This window comes from Amblyomma maculatum, chromosome 6, assembly GCF_055883805.1.
Source record: "Amblyomma maculatum isolate TAMU_Amacu chromosome 6, ASM5588380v1, whole genome shotgun sequence".
Lineage (NCBI taxonomy): Eukaryota > Metazoa > Arthropoda > Arachnida > Ixodida > Ixodidae > Amblyomma > Amblyomma maculatum.
Window position 1 is genome coordinate 21,367,235 of NC_139349.1, and position 21,598 is coordinate 21,388,832.

At 44.8% G+C, this 21,598-nt stretch overlaps 3 protein-coding genes across 4 annotated transcripts in view; 1 reads left to right on the forward strand and 2 right to left on the reverse strand.

Moving 5' to 3' along the window:
• Window positions 1-21,598, forward strand: part of LOC146185226 (acetylcholinesterase-like) — a 332,565-nt gene that overhangs the window by 68,682 nt on the left and 242,285 nt on the right. The gene's annotated exons all lie outside the window — the stretch shown is intronic.
• On the reverse strand, window positions 11,687-13,309 carry LOC146185229 (acetylcholinesterase-like). Its single transcript, XM_084605797.1, has one exon. It carries the CDS (start codon window positions 13,307-13,309, stop codon window positions 11,687-11,689), a length of 1,623 nt encoding a protein of 540 aa, XP_084461923.1.
• LOC146185230 (acetylcholinesterase-1-like) overlaps window positions 16,081-21,598 on the reverse strand; it is an 11,404-nt gene continuing 5,886 nt past the window's right edge. Inside the window, exon 2 of the mRNA XM_084605798.1 lies at window positions 16,081-16,234. Within this exon, the coding sequence (XP_084461924.1) occupies window positions 16,081-16,234 (154 nt within the window). The remainder of the gene's footprint in view (window positions 16,235-21,598) is intronic.

Genomic DNA, 21,598 nt, shown 5'->3' on the forward strand with positions numbered 1-21,598 from the left:
AAGGTGACCTGCGGTGGGGTCGTCGTGAAAGGCTTGTAGAACTTGAGGACGCAGGGAAGAAGGAATTACGGGAACCCATGTGTGGCCCAGTGGGCTGTAGTTGTGCCAAAATAATGTGCCATCCTGTAACTTGAAATTTTTGAGCCGACGACGGAGACGGGCATTTGGAGGTCTAATAACACCGCTGAGACTATCAATCAGCTTTTGACAGTAAGGGTCAGCACTCTGGTGGTGAGCAAGATTGCAGTGTATATCTGGCATGGGAGCAATAGAGGCGGCGCTCAAAGACTGCATAACTGTAGGGTTTAAATGGCTTGACTCCGTTGGGACAGGAGAGGAATGCGAGGACATGGGTTGCGACGGCAAAGCAATAGGGCAACGAGAGAGAGCGTCGGCGTCCTTGTGCTTCTTGCCCGATTTGTAAGTGACAGTAAAGTCGTACTCTTGAAGGCGGAGGATCCACCGCCCGAGACGACCGGACAGATTTTTCAAAGTGGATAACCAGCATAGGGCGTGGTGGTCAGTGACGACTGTGAAGTGACGGCCGTACAGGTAAGGACGAAACTTCTGAACAGCCCAGACGACGGCGAGACATTCTTGTTCGGTAATAGTGTAGTTTTGTTCCGCAGAAGTCAGAGTTCGGCTCGCATAGGCAACAACATTTTCTGTAGAGGTGTTTTGGCGTTGCAGAAGGACAGCGCCAATGCCATGGCTACTGGCGTCGGTGTGCAAAATTGTCGGTGCTTTATCATCAAAATGGCAGAGGACGGGACCCGAAGTCAGAGCACGCTTCAGAGTTTCAAATGCTTCTTCGCAAGCAGGAGACCAGATGAAAGGCGTGTCGTTGTGAAGAAGCGCATGTAAAGGTGAGGCAATAGAGGCGAAATTGCGGATGAATCTGCGGAAGTATGATGCCAAGCCGAGGAAACTGCGGAGATCTTTGACCCGAGTTGGACGGGGAAAGTGCAGCGCAGCAGCGATTTTTTCAGGGTCAGGCTTAATTCCTTCGCTGCTTACGAGATGGCCAAGAACTTTAATGGATTTTGATGCAAAACGGCATTTCTTCGTGTTTAGCTGTAGGCCAGCGCTGGAAAGTGCTGTCAAAACTTCATCGAGACGAGTAAGGTGATCAGGAAATGACGAAGAAAAAATGACGATGTCATCTAAGTAACAGAGACATGTTTTCCATTTGAGGCCGCGGAGAACTGTGTCAATCATACGCTCGAATGTAGCAGGAGCGTTGCAGAGTCCAAAAGGCATTACATTGAATTCGTATAAACCGTCCGGTGTTGCAAAGGCGGTCTTCTCTTTATCATCTTCATTCATGGGGATCTGCCAGTAGCCTGATCTTAAGTCAAGGCTGGAGAAAAATTGGGCACCTTGCAAACAATCGAGGGCGTCGTCAATTCGAGGGAGGGGATACACATCCTTACGAGTTATTCTGTTTAGAGCACGGTAATCTACACAAAAACGAACCGAACCGTCTTTTTTTTGCACTAGCACAACAGGCGATGACCAGGAACTAGACGATGGGCGTATGATGTTGCGTGCAAGCATGTCAGCAACATTTTCCTGAATAACTTTGCGCTCGGTTGGAGAAACACGATAAGGCCGGCGTCTAACTATGCTTGATCCGTCGGTGAGTATGCGATGCGTTGCTGCAGCGGTTTGACCCAGTGTGCCGGAATTGACGTCGAACGAGTCTGCGTGCTTGTTCAATACAGCGAGCAATGCGTCTGTCTGGTCTGTTGTCAGGTCGGTGCTGATCGTGTGGCGAAGTGCTGCACTGAGCGAGGCAGGGGATGAATCAGAGCGATCGGCGGTGGAAATGGGAAGAAGTGTGACAGGCTGGGCGGAAGCAATTGATGCAACAGTAGAGTCGCGTCGCAGAAGAATGGGCTCTGATGTGGTGTTGAATGCGGCGAGAAGAGAAGAACCTCTGGAGAAGCGAAGAAGGGACACGATGATGATAATACCTCTTGACAGGAGACGAGGGCTGGGTGTAATCAGGACGTCGCCATCGGTGACGGCGTCAGAAGTCACAGATAGAATATCTTCGTTGCCCGGATAGAGGACGTGATCGGCAAGCATAACTACACGGGAAGAAAGTGGTTCTCTATCGGCAAGAATGTTGCATTCAGTGACTTCAATAGTGGGAGGGGAACACGTAATGACTGCTGAGGCGTTTTGGAGGAAATCCCAGCCGAAGATGAGTTGATGGACACAGGAGGATAGGACAGCAAACTCAATGAAGTGCAAGATGCCATCAATGGTGACTCGGGCTGTACACGCTCCACAAGGGTTAATATTCTGTCCATTTGCAGCACGTAAAGGAGGACCGGTATAAGGTGTGCGCACTTTTCGCAGTTTTAAACACAAGTCAAGTTTCATAATAGAAATAGCGGCGCCGGTATCAATTAAAGCTTCCAGTTCATGTCCCTCAAGGAATACAGTCAACATGTTTGATGGGAGCAGAGGAGGAATTGGAGCGACGACAGGCGGTGCAGTTTTACCTCCGGAAACTGCACAGGTTAGTTTTCCGTTTGGCGGGCAGAAGCTGAAGATGGAGGGCGAAGGGGCGACGAAGTCCGGCGAAAGGGTGACGGGGAGCGACGACGCGATGGCCGTGCTGTCCTAGACCGGTCAGGAGAAGTCGACGGGGAGGAAGAGGGACGGAGGTCATTATCGGTGTAGTACTGGCGAGGAGGAAGCTGGTAGGCGTCGTCACGTCGAACGTACCCATAGCTCGCACGCTCATCTCGCAGTCGTCGGCGACAAACGCGTGTTACATGGCCGCGGATTCCGCAGTAGAAACATACTGGACGAGGTGGGAGAGGCCGCCAATTACCATACACCGGTGGTCGCGGGGACAGGGCGGCGAGGCTGGGTGGGACAGGCGCGTGATGGACAGGAGGACAAGGAGGAGGAGCCGCAGTGACTTCAGCATACGTCGGAACGTAGGGAGGGGCTGGTGGTTCTGTAGCCATGGGACGATTGAGTGAAGTAAGCTCCTCCTTGATAATGCCACGCAACCCAGTAGATTGAGCAGGTGGGCGTGAGAAGGCAGGAACCGACGAAATATCATTGTGGAGCTCTTCCCGTATTATAGATCGTATGATGGTGCGCAGATCAGTTTCGGGAATTTGGCTCGGATCCCAGGTGTTGTTGAGGCGGCGCGACTGTAGATAGTCAAGTCGCTGGCAAGTGGCACGAATGTCTGCCACCGTGACGGGATTTTGGGCAGCTAGAGCTGCGTAGGCAAAAGAGCCAATTCCTTTTAAAATATGTCCGACACGTTCAGCCTCGACCATGCCATTGTTAACTCGCCGGCAAAGGGCGAGTACGTCCTCAATGTAGGATGTGTATGTCTCTCCTGGAAGCTGCACACGGGTCTCTAGCTTCTTTTGAAAAGAGGCCGGACCAGCACCAACAGTTCCAAATATCTGGCGGATCTGTGTCGTGAATTGAGGCCAGTCAGGAATGGCGTCCTCATGGTTGAGGAACCACGTCTTAGCCACGTCACTCAGGTAGAATGAGACGTTGAGTAGCTTCATAGAAGCGTCCCAACCGTTAAAAGCGCTCACCCGATCGTACTGTTGTAGCCAGTCTTCGACGTCGTCACCGCGGAGACCGGCGAAAACCGGAGGGTCGCGCTGACGTGAGGTAACTGACCAAGTTGGGTGGGTCAAATGGTGCTGAGCAAGTGCACCTTGGGACGTCAGTGGTGCAGAGGTGGCATGGGCAGCCGTGGGATGCCCATCGGTAGCTACAGGCGCCGGAACGGTGAGAGCAGTGGGATGTGACTGCGCCATGGCGGTTGATGTGCCGCCAAGAACACGACCGGAACGGAGCTCCAGGGGGTGCCGCGTTGAGGACGCTGGGATCAGGAGGCACCTCCACCACTTGTGAGGCAGAAGAACGCACCAGCAAATTCACCTTTTTACTTCAGGTAGGCCGAAGCAGCAGCTACCGACTAGCCACAGCTTAGCAACACTTCGTCTTCTTCGCACGACCCGATGACCGATGATGATTACGCTGAGATGAAGATGAAGGTCACTCACAGTGCTTACAACAATAATAAAAATAATAATAATAATAATAATAATAATAATAATAATAATAATAATAATAATAATAATAATAATAACAATAACAATAATAATAATAATAATAATAATAATAATAATAATAATAATAATAATAATAATAATAATAATAATAATAATAATAATAATAATAATAATAATAATAATTAGATAACACAATTGAGAAGTTGAAGAATTATAAATTAATTTATAGAAAAAACTTTCACGTAATATATATGTGCTCATGCGGATAGAAGAAAGTATACCCTGATCTAATCACGCTTAGATACTTTGTCATCACCAGGCTTGGTCTTTAGCGGATTATTTTTTTCTCTAGAAATGCGTAAAATACATTTTTGTAATTTTGTATAAGCCGTATATACTTTACAGGCATTTTTTTGTCTTGAGGAGGCAACTTTAAATACAATAGATGTGCGTCAGCGACGGAACATCACCTGATACAAAAACGATTTTAAACATTTTCCCTACATATACAGCCGCATTCTGATGTAGAATACAACTGCGCAGCAAATTTAAATTAATCATTTTTGGTAGCGCAGATGAAAACCACTTAAAGGCTCTACCTCAAATAATTTTGGAAATGAAGCACAATCAATTTGGTGCGATTTTCAAGTCTTTTTTTTTATGTTTCCGGATATAGGAATTATTTAAATATGAAACGATCTGTGAAATATTTATTCAATACTGCATTTACACAATTGAAGAATCCGTCATATCTTTATTGCTGTCTTCCACTTCTTAGAAAAGAAAACTGGAAAAGGAGTTTTGTTCGATAATTTTCGGCGTTTTTTTCCGGGCCCTGCTATCCCTAGCTTTGGATAGTCTGTTTGAGCCTAGACCTGTAACATCATGTGCTCTTATGTAAAATTAGTAAGTGCATCTTTCTGCCTCAGCTCCCATCACGACCTCTTACCTTGGCGTCCTTAATGCGGGGTTGTCATGGCCATACCGTGAGCAATAAAACGGACCTAAAATTACTCCATGGAAGTTATTGGCGCGTCATTGCCGATCAAAAGTGGTTTATTGTCAGTGTTGAGGCAATTTTTAACATGAATCTAGATTCTCGTGCATAGAAATAAGTGCGATAAAATCAAGTGAGAGAAAACGCTTCATGCTAGTCTTCACACAAAATATCTTTTACACATATGTACGGGCCAAATTACCAAGTGTCGTAGGAAGCCTATATTTTTATGAAGGCACAACAATAAACAGTTTCTAATCTAAAAGGAAGTTGGTCTGATAAAAAGTAGGGGTATCGTGTTTTGGCATACAATTTTCATTTTGAGTCTTAACTGTTACCGCACTTTGTCCAGCTCCGCTGGCAAAACTCACAACGCAGAAAAAGCAGCCCAGAAGCCATACAGTTGACGTTCTTCGTGCATTAAAGTAGGGCTTGGATAAAACGAGGCCTAAAACAAGATAATTTTCATGTTTTATTTTGTTGAAATGATCGCATTTGTGCTAAATGCAGGATTTTTTGTGACGCTGAGTAACTGAACACAATTTTAATGAGTATAAGCCACTGAACTAGAGAGGAACAGGTCGTTAGTACCATCTCTTTTATGAGGAACATTAGTAATTAGGAGGAACATTCATAGTTTCAACCTCGAAGATCACGAGGAAACTTCCAGATGTATCTTTTAGTGCATTCAAAGGTACCTTGCCAAGTTTGCTTACTGGTGCAAGTTCGAAATATGACTTCTTGTTGGTACATTATTAAAAAAGATTTAGAGGTTCATCATTCCTTGAATCGAGCTTTGCGAACGTAAGCCATCAGCCGTAGTCGCTGCTACCGCTTCGATCTTGGGTTCCTTCCGCACCTTGTAAGTTTCTAGGCAACGGGCTAGTCTGGCTTCCCGTTGTTGAATGGTCTCGGCAGCTTATCCCGCACGGCTGCGGTCTCTGTCTTATCGCGATGGCGTATGTGTGTGGCGTATTTACCTAGGTGAAATGAAGGAGCGGCGAAGATGAAAATTATGGAGACGATGGTGTTCACTTCACAGCAGGAGAGTTTTGAAGTGGGAACTTAATGAAGTCATGGATGTTTGCTGCACAGCGCAGGATTGTGTTGCCGTTGTACACGAGGCTTGGTCGGTTGCGTCGAAAGGATAGTGCTCTCATCTTTGGGCACGGCGATGAAGACAATAATGCTTGGATGAACTTGAGGTTGTACATGAAAGCAGTAGAGCTTACGTTCTAATAAAAATTCAATAGCGGAAAAATTAGACCGATCAAAGAAGTCAAAGCAGCATAACTCCTTTAAAAATGCCTTGTAGTTCATATTTTGTTCACGATGCTAATTTTTGAACAGAGAAAGCCGTAAATGATGATACCTATTTTTGATACTCTGGACGAAAGTATATCGAATAGAAATGTTGACTACACATCCCGCATTTCGCGGTGCTCCTTTCTTCCAGGTGGGATATTATTCCCTCGATGGCCCTGCGCGAGTTGCTATACCGTTGTCCATTAGCGGTTGTAAATCCACGTGATGTTGCCTATGCCGTAACTTGTGTCAGGTATTTAGGTGTTGATGCCGCAGAGTTCGCGCCAGAGCGTACCTCAAATGATCACGCATCAGGCTATTCTCTGGCTTTGTCCAACCGGCCCTTTGGTGAAGGATAGTGCGACACAGGCACCACCAGTGGTGCTTTTTGTCCGTGCGTAGGCTCTTTCCTAATCGGTCCGAATAATTAGATGACGAAAGCCGTAGCTTTCATGGTTGTGTGCTGTTCCACAGGTTTCAGGGATCGTACGCCATTTGAAAGAAATGGAAACATGCATTGATACAATGTTACCTTTTCGGGAATATCGCCACCTTGTGTTTGACCTGATGCAGACAAGGCGCATAATTAATATTCTTGACACGCCTCCAAAAGGTGGGCAAATAACGATAAATGTAACTATTAACTTTCCCTGCTTCTCAAGGACTCGTCTTCTCACTAATTTTTATGCATCTGTGAGTGTGTGCGTGTAGGGAAGAGACTGAATCCTTTTTTTTTAATTACAGCTTGGGCACTTCGGGGGAGATTGCAGACTTGTCGTAATTAAGAAGACGACTTAGCTGAAATGAAATCTCCGCTGCTTCGTGTGACTGGTAGCGACGTAACCGCTGACTAGTGTAGAATTCAGCGCATGAGAAGGGTAGTGGCTATCGCAGCGTAGATCAAGCCTGTCAACGGCAGCCTGACTGTGCCGGATGATATTTTTTGGACTTTAGGAGAGAAAGAAAGCTTTGATTTTGATACAGACTTGCGACTGGTTTGTTTCGGTGACTTCGTATTCGTCACTGCCGTGTCTGGTCTCGTAGACTTGTTTTCGCTGTAAAAAAAAAAAAAAAAGCAAAAAATGCAATTCCCATTTCACATCAAGTGCCTACAAGCATATTTAGTGCTTCTCGGACTTCCAATTTACAGTGCGCTGGGCAATGGCAGCGCACATTAAGGAACCCCAAGTGGTCGAAATTCCGGAATCCTCCACTGCTGCTTCTCTCATTGCCTGAGTCGCTTTGGCACGTTAAGCCCCATAAGGCAATCAAACTTCCAATTTAGTTACACGTTGAATTGGCAAGGCACACTGACACAGTTGTTCTATCAAGTGCTTCGGTGTACTCAAGACCATCAAGTGCTTAATAGGTTGTTCAGAAAGCGTTTTTATACGTAACTGCATTTAATTTCCTTTTAATAGACGCATCATGGAAAAGAATGATAGTAGTGATTATTGTGTCACCGTTCAACACACGCTCAGATGAATCGTCTATGAATGACGCATAATATAACAGCGAAATGATTTAGGACTCTCTCGCTCTTAGTTGCATTTTCGTCAGATTCACGAATTCCATCAAAGTGGAATTCCGAACCTGTTTACACTATTCGATCTGGCTAACTACTAAATTTCCTGGAAAAATTCTTTTATTAATACCAAAGGATGAGTCCTGAAAAAATTCTTTTATTAATACCAAAGGATGAGCTTTAAGCAATTATCTGCTTCCAGTTATCGTGGTCGTGCTCTTTGGTTTAGAATCGTTCATGTCATTTGTGAAAATTCCTTATATATCGTTTTTCTGATAGTCGCCAGAAAGAGAAAGCTGTAGGGACAGCAAGGTGTAAAAAATGTTAGTGATGGAATAAAACGTCAAAATGCCTTGGTAAAAGAAAATGCTTTAGGGTGTAGTTTCCATCCTAATGAGCCACGTGACGCATGGACAAACTAGGTGGGAGGAGGCGGTATACGTGCTGAAACTTCATGTATTGCTTCGATAACTTCTATTATAGGAAAAGAGATGAAACAATTCCGTTTATACCATGTATGGTTTAAAAACAGAAAAAAGCAAATAAAACATAGATAAGGAATGCAGAAAAATTCTAAAGAAACGTGCCAAGAGAGGCTATTATGCATACGGGCAAGAGTTAAGCTGCTTGTGCTGCCGAAAAAAAAAATCATTGAGTTGTCTCGTTCTTAGCTTGCGAATTAGGTTTATTGTTGTAGAAATCACGTCTTTCGCAGCGTTCCACATGAGTAAAAAATAGAGGATCGCCAATACAGACAAAGACAAGGAAGTGACAGGAACAGGCGCTTACTGATTGGTTTTGGTTTTTTCTCCTCATGCATGTATTTCATCGCTTTTAAGGCCCTCCACACTATTTGAAGCTTACTTCCTCTGTCTAGCACTACCCATTTTTATCTAGGTCATCTTCGTTTTTGTTATCTCATCGATTCCCACGTTATTCTTATCAATTTTATAGTCCTCTACACCGCGATGTTTACTGCCTCTGGTTAACAATGTCACGCCGTACTTATATAACTAAGTGCTACTTCAATAAAGAATCAGTCGCAGTAAGCGCCTGTGCAAATTATTTTCTTGCTTTTTTTTTTAGTTGACGCGTCTCTATCCTACACCAACTCGCCAAGCGCAAAGTTTTACTTGAGTTCCCCATGAGACGGAAGAATGTACCAAAAGCTAGTGTTTAAGCTCGTGGGACGTCACAAGAAATGTCTTGCTTCGCCGACAACTAATCGCGCCCCCAGGGATTGCGAATTTCAATAACTAATATCAGCACAAATATGTAATAAGAATGTATAGAGAGCTTGCTAGCGTTTAAAATGCTATGAGCAATACACTGGCATTGATAAATGCTTTGGGCTGTTTGCCCCCCCCCCCCCCCCTTCCCCCCCCCCCCCCCCCCTTTGAGAAGGCACCTGTTCTTTCAGATAGGATAGGAGGACCTAGATTACATGATCATAGGTAACACGCTATCGAGCACTCCTACACTCCCAGTGAAAACTTAGGCACAGCTACACTCATGAAATATTTACACTGCTCGATATGGGGGGACATGGACCCCGACAGACCACCAAACCGTGGAAAGCCTATCACTCAGCTTGACGTGGGAAAATTCGCCCCACATTCTTTTACGTTTCCGCTCTATCTTGTGCTCATCCCAGAGCGCTTATCGCTGTTTTTGTCACTGACCAGATTGTGACCCCGTGATTGTTGATGGCCATCGTCAATGAGGCTTACGTCATTAGCTGCACAAACGATTAACTCTGAAAAACACGGTGTCGATTTTTATGCCACCCACCGTAATTTAGTACTCCACATTCACCCGTTGGCAAGCAATAACATCATTCAGTTGGTTGTCCTTTTAAAATACTCTGCGGATTCATTGCTCAATGTGGTTGCAGCTTATGGAGGCTTTGTTATAGGTCTAGTTTTATCTAGTACAAGCATTTCTAATGTTGCTACCTCCACCTCAACATAAGAAAGGGTGAAAACCTGTGTAGTTTGCATTGGCAGCCAAAGTGAGTTGTAAGCTGCTGCTGGGATTAGCATAGTGGTTATCATACCGACAAGCATCTCTTCATTACCGCGAACAGGTGAGACCATAACGTATTACGTTCCACAATTCTGCAACTAAACGTCAAGTAGCATATGCATAGTTGTTCGATACTAAAAGAAAAATTAGCTGAGGACAGCAGCGAGAAGAGCAATCGCATTTCTTGACATTTCAGAGCTTAGATTTAGCGATAACGCGAGGTTATCTGTTTACTAGTGTAGCCGCCTTACTATGCATAATGTGCTGCTACAAGGACTCGTCTTGCGTTGTAGCATAACAACTTGGGCAATGTACTTACTCTCTGTACAATATGGAGGTCCACAAAACGCAACGCTTTCTCTTGTCGTCATCGACCGTCGTGTAATTGCGTGGTTTCAAAAGAAGAACAGGATGGCGGTTTCTTGCACCGTACTCTCTCCACTGAGCACCAGGCTTCGGTGTCACTGGTTTCCTGTTCACAAAAATAAGGGAAGTGGTCGTGATTATTTCTTGCTTCCGGGCATTAATATATCTGATACAAAATAAACTCCGGAGACTGAAACATTCTTAAAACGTTTAAATCAGACCTGCTCGTAACAATCTGCACGTTAACTGCATACTTAACGCGCGAACGCGGACTCATTAAATATGTTCTGTACGGTGTGTTCAGTTTATGAAGAATGCATAATCAAGCAGTACAGAGAATTTATGTAGAAACGCAATAGGTCTGCCTTTAATTGCATGGGCGCACTCTCGGGCGGCCGCTACTTCAGATGCGTGTAGGTAACTAGGTACTGTCACGTGAGTGGCAGAGCGCTGACAAATGAAGCCAATTTAGGAATTACGTCGAAATGACAAATCTGGGCGGCGACATCAGGATGTCGTATTCAAGTTCTTCAATATAATTCTGTAGGCAACCATAGCCCGATTGTCATTTATCGGGCCTTTTTTTATTTTTTTTTTTGCGTAGTAAATGTCCGTCTTTTTTTGTTTCATTGCGAATTGGGGCAGCTGCCATACAAACACAACAGTGAGACATGTGCTGTGATGAACACTGACAAATGAAGCCTCAGCATAATATTTTCAGCTTCTCAAGTGAACCTTTTTTTGTTGAATTCATTATTATTTCGTGATGAAGTTTTAATGCAAAAATATCTTTCGGGCAATTATATCCTTTGGCAGCTTCTGGAGCTCAGTATTGTCTATAATGTAGGTGTTCCAGATATGCTACATTACTATATTTTGTTTAGTTGCTTATGCTCGACTGTAGGTTCGGGAAATCGCTCACGCCAGAAAACTAGAAGCGAAGCATTTACTGAATCTTAGGTCTGGCGTTTCGGTTTTGTTACTAAAATGTTATTTGTTATGTCCCGAAAACCTGTTAGAAGTTTCACGCATAAAGACTCAGGTGACATTTTTATTGCTTCTTTTTGTGTGAACATTTTGAACGTACAAATACTTTACTCGGCTAAATGAAGATTCAGCGGTTTCTGCAAAGCTACGCCATCTTCTGTCTTAAGCCCAGCGCTTGATTTTACTGATGCAAAACTGAAAATGTTCGTTGGCAAGTCTATAATGTGTTTTAATGTTAAATATATATATATATATATATATATATATATATATATATATATATATATATATATATATATATATATATATATATATATATATATATATATATATATATATATATATATATATATATATATATATATATATATATATATATATATATATATATTCCTATATCGACAGGTTCACTTACCCAGTTTTAATAAAGGAGGCCCAAACAGCGACGACTTCTCTCATGAACTGCTCTTCGTCAGCTGTGTAGTTCTTGGTGGCCAGAAGCGCTTCGACCTCTTTGCTCATCGATTCGGTGTAACGGCTCTTGTCTCTTATGAATGGCAACGATCCCATTGTGTACAAAATGTCTTCACCGTGAGTCACTCCCATCCAATCGTCGTACATGCTATGTGTCGGCCGGTAACCGAAGAGGTACCTGTAGGTCTTGATCCCCTGTCGCGAAGAACTGTCTGCAAATAGTTGCGCTGGGCAGTCGAACACTGCGTCTCCCACCATCCTGGTCATGATGAGGTGCACCTGTTCTAAACTGTGCTCTACAGTGTCGTCGCCAAAGTATGCTCGTACGATGTCCTTCGAGCGGGAGACGGGAATGCCCACGGTCTGTGCCAAAATAATAATACTTAGCATACGGTACTGAGTCTCCAACATTCCCATGACAGGCCGAAATGCCTCTTGCAAGATACCCAAGAACATCGTGGCCTCGTTGAGGGTTGTTCCCAGAAGCACTTCTCGGACATTTATTTTCTGCCACGTTTCCGGCGTCAGGACTGAGAACGGCAGGAATTCGTCCTTGTCCAATGGCGCGTACATTCGTTCGACGAAGTTAAATTTACCTACAGTGTCCATAATGAAAGACGCGTTTATACGACGTAGGCACGATATTGACTCTACAAGCTGCTCCTTCACTGTCATCTTCGGCTTATAGCATCCCAAAGCAGCGGCTGTATTTATGAACTTTCCGTCACCCCTGAAGTATATCGTGGCAATCATGGACAATGGAGCCCCGCTTTGCAGTATGGCTCTTTTGAACAGGCCTTTACTGTGAGGGGCGACTGCGTGAAGAGCGACGGACGTTGATCCCGCACTTTGTCCCCCTAGAGTGACTTCATTTGGGTCGCCACCGAAGTTTGCAATATTTCGCTGTACCCACTTGAGCACCAGGTTTTGGTCCCAAAGGCCCATGTTTCCAGGAATCTCCGACATATCCAGAGACAAAAAGCCGTTGATTCCCACGCGGTAATTAAATGTCACCACAATAACGTCGCTGAGCGCAACGAAGTTTGCCGCATCGTAGATGAGAAGAGACGAATCACCCCACTGGAATCCCCCGCCATGAATGAACACGTACACGGGAAGCTTCTGATGGCAGGAGGAGTTCCCCGGCTGCGAACACATCGATGCTGGTTTCCACACGTTGATGTACAGGCAGTCCTCGGACGCGTTGGAGTAATCCAGCGTAATCTTCGGCACCAGAGGACATGGTAGCTGCCTGCAAGGCTTGGGCTTGCTTGTGGCCTTGTACACTCCTCGCCAGGGCGAGATTGGCCGGGGCCTCTGGAAACGCAACTCGCCGACCGGTGGTTCTGCGTACGGTATTCCTAGGTACGCATCAATCGGCTTGTCGCCTATCGCCATGCGCACCCCCTCAAGAAGCCCGGTGTCGATTCGAGTGACAGGAGGGCCATCGCATTCAACGACAACAGGAACGAAAATAAGCCTAACCAGAACTGCGCCAATCACAAACCACGCGGTTGTTAGATCGCAACAGCGGGCCATGAGGCACGAGGAGAGCGACATTTCTTGCGCGCGAATAGAAAAAAAAAAGAAACAGTTCACCTTGGACTCATCTCTTATACTCCTCTGTCTACTGCACTTGCGAAGGTATTATGGCCGAGGGACCATAGCGGACGGCGTCATTTAAATAGCCACTCCTCCTCCGTGGAATCTATGGTTAGAGTCACCCACCGGCTCCACTGGTATCATTGCACCTCAGAGGCATGACATTGAAGAACAGGTTATAAACTGTACGTTGTCTTATGTTGCAGCCTGCGCCGATCCCGTACACTGATATTGGTCGTCTCTTGGAAAAGCAAAGGGAAATGAATGCGTCCTTGAAAAGACGCGCGCTAGCATGCCAATGGCAATGAACTACTCGGAGTGACGTTGATGGCGTAATAGCATGTTTGGGCTGTACATAAGGGTTATTTTTTTTCCATACGTAGCTATTACGAAGGTTATGTTCGAGGGCATCGCGCTTATGTTTTCGCGAAAGGGCACATTCTCCAACAGGCGTCTAGACGTATTGGTCTGCTTATTTATTGTGTTTGAGATGGTTAAAATTACTGTTCTCACCTAAGGCATCTAAATGGAATTAAGCTAGAGATAAGAACCTATTGGTCCAATCTCGAAATTTTTTCAAACCTGTTATTATTATTTACTATGGTCAAACATAGTGTGAGCCTTCCTTGGATCTTGTTTCACTTGCACATACTGTCATCATCATCCCGCGCTGCTGCTTGTGGCACCCGCCTTGGTTCGCCTTCAGAAAAAACGCCAGACACGGCATACCTTCCATTGCTGTCTCGACCTTGCCTTCTTTCACAGTAGTTGTAGTTAGGCTGACATTGTTTTTGTAGCGTCTTCTACTTCTAAAAAAGACCATTCCATGATAGCCTAGAGACATCGGTTCTGAACGCAAGCAGCGGCAAAGATAACCAGGATACCTGTGAATACATTGTGCAAAAAAAAAAAAAATAATAAACCAACAGAAAAGAAGAACATATAAAGACAAAAGTTCTGTCGGAAGCATGGGAATAAGTGTTTTGCAAGAATGTAATTTGTACAATGCCCCTTACACGAGAGGCAGCTTTCTGGACTTTGCGTCTTCATTTACTAGCATACATTATTACGAGTAAAAATGAAGCGTGAAATTAAATTTGGTTAAGCAATGGGTTCAACCACGAAAGGTTACTCAGAGTTTACACAACTTTAATCAAACAAGGCTTCCTACTTTTCTTTGCTCCGGAACCAAACATGGTGGAACACTAACACAAAGGCACAGCCCTTAAGCAAATGTGTTTTTGATGCATACAAACTGAATTAGCTCTATAGGCTCAGGTAGGAGTAGCATGTCCTCGCTTACGTGAATCCTCACTTTTCCCCTCTATGTAACATCAAGCTTTGTTAAAAGCCTCAGCGACGATGGCAATGTCGCTCGTAATATGGCCATGAATCTGTATTTGAATATGTTTTGTTTCTTTGGCTTTGCTTAATCTAACGGTTTCTTGTCATTCCACTTTTTTTTTTCCACAGTTGATCCTTTATTCTTGTCGTTCCGTGACTGTTCTTTGTTGCAATATTGCGCGCAAATATCAGTACAACATGAATCTGCCATATTCCCGTTTGCTCGCTCCAAATTGTCCCGGCGTGTCTATATATTTCAAGGACGCGTTATCGCCATTAGAGGAAACGACATGTTCTTGTGCCGCTGTCAAAATAAGGAAAAGAAACTGCAACCGAATGAAGCTTGTTGTAAGCCGCCTCAAATTGCGCTCTATTTGTTTCCGGTATACGTTTATTTTATCGCCTAATCACTTAATAGGTGAATCATCTTTATATTTACAGCAAATCTGAGTGGTTATAATAAATAAATTGGTTCACAGGAAGGGAAAGGCGCAGTAACTGTCACACTTGCTCTGTGGACACCCGAACCGCGCCGTAAGGGAAGGGAGGGAGGTGGGAATGAAAGTGGAAAGAGAGAAAGAGGAGCCGTAGTGGAGGGCTACGGAGTAATTTCGACCACCTGGGGATCTTTAACGTGCGCTGACATCGCACAGCACACGGACGCCATGCTGTGCGATGTCAGCGCACGTTAAAGATCCCCAGGTGGTCGAAATTACTCCGTAGCCCTCCAGTGGTTGCGTTTCGTATTTGGTAGATGCGCTGCGCTGGTTGATTGATTTATACTGATTTATTTTTAGGAAGGGAAAGGCGCAGTAACTGTCTCACTTAGTTTTATGTGGACGCCTCAACCGCGCCATAAGGGAAGGGAGGAAGGTGGGAGAGAAAGTGGAAAGAGAGAAAGAGGAGCCGTAGTGGAGGGCTACCGAGCAATTTCGACCACCTGGGGATCTTTAACGTGCGCTGACATCGCACAGCACATAAACGCCTCTTCGTTTCGCCTCCATCGAAACGCAGCCGCTGAGGTTGGGTTCGAACTCGGGCACTCCGGCACAGTAGCCGGGCGTCTTACCACTGCATCAGCCCGGCGGGGCCGCTACGCTGGTTTCTTCTTCAAAGCTAAATCAAGGCTAAAAAGATGTGACCGAATAAGCGAATTAGCAGCTGACTTCAAGTGGGGGCAAATTCAGTTTAAGTTACAACGACTTTTAAGTACATTGTTCAGATGGGCAAATATTAAAGCTAAGAATCTTTCTTTCTACATTTCCATCAAATGTATGAAGTGTAGTGCCTTGTATGCGGCGGAGATCAGTTAAGCTACTTCTGCAGCTTTCTCATACTCCTCTCTTATTTTTGTAAGAAATAAATAAAACACAAGACATCAAACTTTATTTCACCAGTAGGTGGGGTCGCCACAGCTCGCAGAGTTTTGATTTGCTTTCTTTCACTTCTGTGAAGTTCTCAAGGCGGAGAAGCAGTAGTCTTGGGTCATCTCTGGTGTACTGGCGCCATTCGCTACCAGCAACGGGAAGTACAGGTTTTCTGCAACGGCATGATTGGTTATGTTAAACAGCCTGGTTCCCCAGAAATAGAATACCGCAGCAGATTACAAATAGAAAAAAAAAATGGCAGTGGCTTAGCATGTCTGGAATACTTAGCGTAAAGCATGCGCAGTAGCGCGGGGCGCAACTGTCGTAAACACGGCTCCACACACGTTGAAGAGGAGCGAACACCGGCTGTGGCGAGAAGGCGAAGCACATGCCCCTCTCGTGTCGTCACACGGTTCTCGCACATGCGCATAACGAGAGGAGCACACTCATGCGAAACTGGGCTCTGATTCGCGTAGTGTAGCTTTACGCAAAAAACTACAGTTCACCATGTGCGCTCCGAGAAAATATGTCACTACCAAGAAGGACAACAGAAAATTCAAATTACGATTACAATACTAGCCTAATGCAAAATTTTAGCGCAGCTATTTAAGCGTTTTTACGATATATTGAGGGAAATATTTTGAAGGTTGGTAGTATCTATGTACGTGAAGTTTCAAAACACACTTTATTTACTCAAGAGCCGAAGAGAATTTCTCCGAAGAAGAAAAAGAAGAGCCAAGAACGAGTGGCGTAGAGCTTGTGGCTCGTCACGCGGCTCTCGCGTATGCGCATAACGGGCGGCGTACACTCAAGCGAAACTTTGCTCTGACCCGCGTAGTGTAGCTTTACACTACACAATTCTATAGGGCACTTTGGACCACTAAAGTGCGATGAGGAGAAATCCATTATAGAAGCGGTGGATCGTAGCCCTCTACTACGGATAACTACGGCGCCTCTCCTCATCTCGTTTTTCACTCCCACCTTCATCCCTTCCTTTACGGCGAGGTACGCGAAGAGACGTCCGTGTGCTGTGCGATGTCAGCGCACGTTAAAGATCCCCAGGTGGTCGAAATTACTCCGTAGCCCTCCACTACGGCTCCCCTTTCTCTCTTTCCACTTTCACTCCCACCTTCCTCCCTTCCCTTATGGCGCGGTTGCGGTGTCCACAGAAAACAAGTGAGACAGTTACCGCGCCTTTCTCTTCCTATAAATAAATCAGTTAAATCAGTACACGTGTCCGCGGAGAATTGTGACAGATACTTCGCCTTTTCTATCCTGGAAATCAATTTCAAACGCCGCTAATGCGCCCCGCCGGGGTGGTGGAGTGGTAAGACGCCCGACTACTGTGCCGGAGTTCCCGGGTTCGAACCCGACCGCGGCGGCTGCGTTTCGATGGAGGCGAAACGAAGTGGCGTCCGTGTGCTGTGCGATGTCAGCGCACGTTAAAGATCCCCAGGTGGTCGAAATTACTCCGTAGCCCTCCACTACGGCTCCTCTTTCTCTCTTTCCACTTTCATTCCCACCTTCCTCCCTTCCCCTACGGCGCGGTTCGGGTGTCCACAAAGCAAGTGTGACAGTTACTGCGCCTTTCCCTTCCTGTGAACCAATTTAACTTAACGCCGCTGATGCCTACTCTACTAACGCCTCCAAGACTCTCTGCTTCTGTTTGCTGCGTGGTGCGGCATTCGAGAAAGCGGCAAATGAAAGGCAGGACGCTTGGATCCGACGTCCGGCGGGGTGAGCTTCGTATATGCATGAATCGCCTGGTGACGTCATAACCTGTCGTGACGGTACATCGCGCACCCCTTGTCGAACACAACCTGCATTTCATTGAACGCATCGAAGTTCACCGGTGTTTTTAATTCGCTTACAGGAAAGGAAAGGCGCAGTATCTGTCACTCGCGGAATCCCGCTGTCATTCTCACGATAGACAAGGGGAATTATGAAGAACGTTTCACGATCCGGGGCGTGGCGCAATTGGTAAAGCGCTGGGCTGAGGATCCAAGGGAGGAAGGCTTTGATACCCAGTGGAGATACGGTTTATTGATTTGTTTTTAACTCTCACTCTTGATAGCGTGACACATCTGCTGACAACCTTCTGTCGATAACGAAAATGCATTAAAGGTGAAAAGTAGAGCTAGAGTTGTGTTCGCACACAGCCCTTCAATCCACTTGAAAATCCACTTGAACGCAAAACATTCCTTACGTCTCCTTGCAAAACCGAGAAAGAGGCTGTAATTTTCAGCTGGGCTTCACATTAATTCGAGCTGCTACTATCCTCTAGCAGGCATAGATGCAAGTCTTTCATTCAGATCCGCGACTTCAATCGGCGGCTGAGGTAGCAATGGCAGCTGCTTGCTGAAAGCTTTCACTGGTAGGTCAGTTGGTGCCTCGTAATGCAAGTTAGCTGAAACCGTGCCTAAGGGTTACACGCGAAAAGGAGAAAAAAAAAAAAACACTAAGAAGGCAGACATATGAGGGCATTGCCAAATTATCGAGGAACTGAAATTACGAACGTTATTGAAACAATAATCTGGTTTTTGACTATTTCTAATATGCCTAATAAGCTACGTGCTTGCAGAAATAGGATGCATGTTATTGCTAATTATTGACTTATGACAGATTATGTTTGGTTAGGTTTGTAGGATTTACCGTCCCAAAGCGGCTCAGGCTAGGAGAGACGACGTAGTGGAGGAATCCGGAAATTTCGGCCACCTGGGGTTCTTTAACGTGTGCTGACATAGCATAGCACGCGGACGCCACTCCGTTTCGCCTCCATCGAAATTCAGCCGCTGGCGGTCGGGATCGAACCCGGGTACTCCGGCACAATAGTCGCGCATCTTAACCACAGCACCACCGCGGCGGTGCTTACGGTAGATTAGTGCTGACATTACTGACACTTCCCTTGTAAAACAGAAGCTCAAAGTAATAAACAGGCAGCCATTAGCAGTGCAATACATTTCGGAAAATGGTCAATGCATCTAGAAAACAGACATTGAGGCGAAATAGGACACTGGACAAGCTGTAACTTTCATTTTGCTTTGATTGCGGACCAGGCGAAAGGAAATAAGAGAAAGAAAATGCACGCGCAGTGGAATCCCAGACACAAAGAACTCAATTTTTACGGGATAAGGTGCGTCAGTTCACCGATGTACCGCTAATGCGGTACATCGGTTTCACGAACTTGAAATCCTCACTTGAGATGGTTCAAAATAATTCAGCGCGTTTCATTCTTTCCAATTACAGTCGCACTAGCAGCATAACTTCAATGAAACTAACGTTATGTTTGCCATCTCTCGAGCTTAGAAGGAAAATTTCACGTCTTAGCCTTTTTCACAAAATTTATCATCATAACGAATTGAGGCATACTTTCATTTCGCAGCCATCGTATCGCTCCTCCCGCGTTGATCATGCTTACAAAGTAAATGTCATAACTTGCAATACTAATGCCCTTTTTCATTCCTTTCTACCTCGTACGTCAGTAGAGTGGAATCGCCTTCCGCCCGATATCGCATTAATCCAAGATCACGATTCATTTCACTCACCACTGATGCAATATCTTGAAGCTGATCCGTGACACTTTTTTCCCCCCTGACTATTATCTTATTTCCGTTTTTGGTTTTTCATGCTTGTTTGCTCCCAGTGCTGTTGTTCTTTTCGCTGTATAATGCTGTTCTCTCACCGCTTATGATTGTTTTCAATTTATTCCGCTTGTATAACTTTCTTTATTGTAAGATTGTTTTCGTTGTTCTGTATTCCCTTGTTCGTTTAGCCTTTGTTATGTTTTGTTCATTTAGTGTTCTATTCTTTCTATCATATATGATGTACCACTCCCCTCTGTAATGCGTATGCGCTTGAGGGTAATAAAATGAAATGAAATGAAATGAAAACTTGCTTTTTTTGGTATATAATACTTCATCCGCTCTTATCTTCTGCCTTTTTTGCGTTGCATTCGCGGTGTTTTGTGTCCCGAAACGATTCAGGCTGACAAGTACATCACAGTGAACGACTCCGCAAATATTGACCACATAGGATTCTTTAACGTGCACTGACATCGCGCAGCGTACCAGCGCCTTGTGTTTCTCTCTAATGAAACACGGCTGTCGCGGCTGGGAAAGAATCCGCATCCTCGGAATCGGTAAGCCTTGTGTCCTAACTTTTAACCCACTGCGGCGAGGCGGCTTTAGCCCTGCATTTTATTTCGGATGCCGTTGCTCACACTTTTTCCATTGGTGCGACAGTCCGACAATATGTTCCTTGCTCCTTTTTAGCGACTCGAAACGTTTTCTTGGGCGGTCAGCAATGCAACGCTCCATTAACGCATGTCACTGACAGGTGGTGTACGAACTCTATGCATGCGAGGATTCCACAAAGCGGTTCTTGGTGTACATACGAATAATTTGATCTGCCTGGAAGCCCGTCTCACCATAGAGAAGGCCAATGTAACAGCAACGTTCAATGGCTAGGAACTGAACGAGGTTTGGAATACCATTGGTGGCTCTAAGATAAACAATTTTACACATTATAAGCCTAGACGCACGACCTCAACGTGCTGTTCAGGACTGTTGTCAGTGAACAGGAATCATGTTAACATTTCTTAAGTTAATGTTTTCTAAAGCACTAAATGCACGATGTATACAGGCCCCGTTCTAAAATGAAAAAAAAAAAATTCGAATTTGCAGTGTGATGTAAGTTTTCTAAAGAGATTTATTCGATGTTTGCTTTCTTCAGTTGGTAGTTAAGATTTGCTGTATATTGTACCTCTTTGTGACCTGTCTATTTCGTTTGTCAGGAATTTCACAGGAAAAAAACGAATCTACTGATATTGAAAACGTTTCAGATGTGCCATAGATAACTAAGTTTCCTCCGGTTTTACTGCTTTTATTTATATCCTTTCAGAACAAATTTCAAAACACACAAACAAAAAAAAAAAGGAATCTTGGACCGCTTTGCAGCTTGTTTTCCAATATATTTTTAGCGCTTAATGACTGCATTCAAAACGTAGTTTGAATAGGGACGGAGTATTTAAAAGCTGTTGGAGGCATTTACAAGTCTTTTTTTTTTTTCGTTTAATACAAAGACGCATGTTTGTTGTTCGCAGATTTCCTACATGATACTTAAATAGTGGTGAGTGGAACAAAAAGGAAATAAATTTCACTAATTCCCTTTATAAACTTTTTGCCTGATTTTAGGTCTGAATCTTAATTTAAATAAGTATTCGTAATATTCCCTGTATGCGCAGGAGGCCTGCCTTATACCTCGAAGCACTCAAAAAATTTTCAGGCAAGCGCTTAAGTCACCTTACATGCAGCAAGGCGAAAGCATTTTGGTCGCCCAGCTGCGGTCCTTGGAATTCCCCTGTATCATCGAGAGAGAGAAAGAGAGAGAGGCATTTTTTCAATATCTACTCTCTCTAGAGGGAAAGGAATAATAGAGTCTCTCTCTCTAGAAAGAAAGACGGGAGGCGATGGAGAGAAGAAAGGGAGAGAAGAAGAAAGAGAAAGAGCGGAAGGGAGGAAGAGAGAAAGAGGAGAGA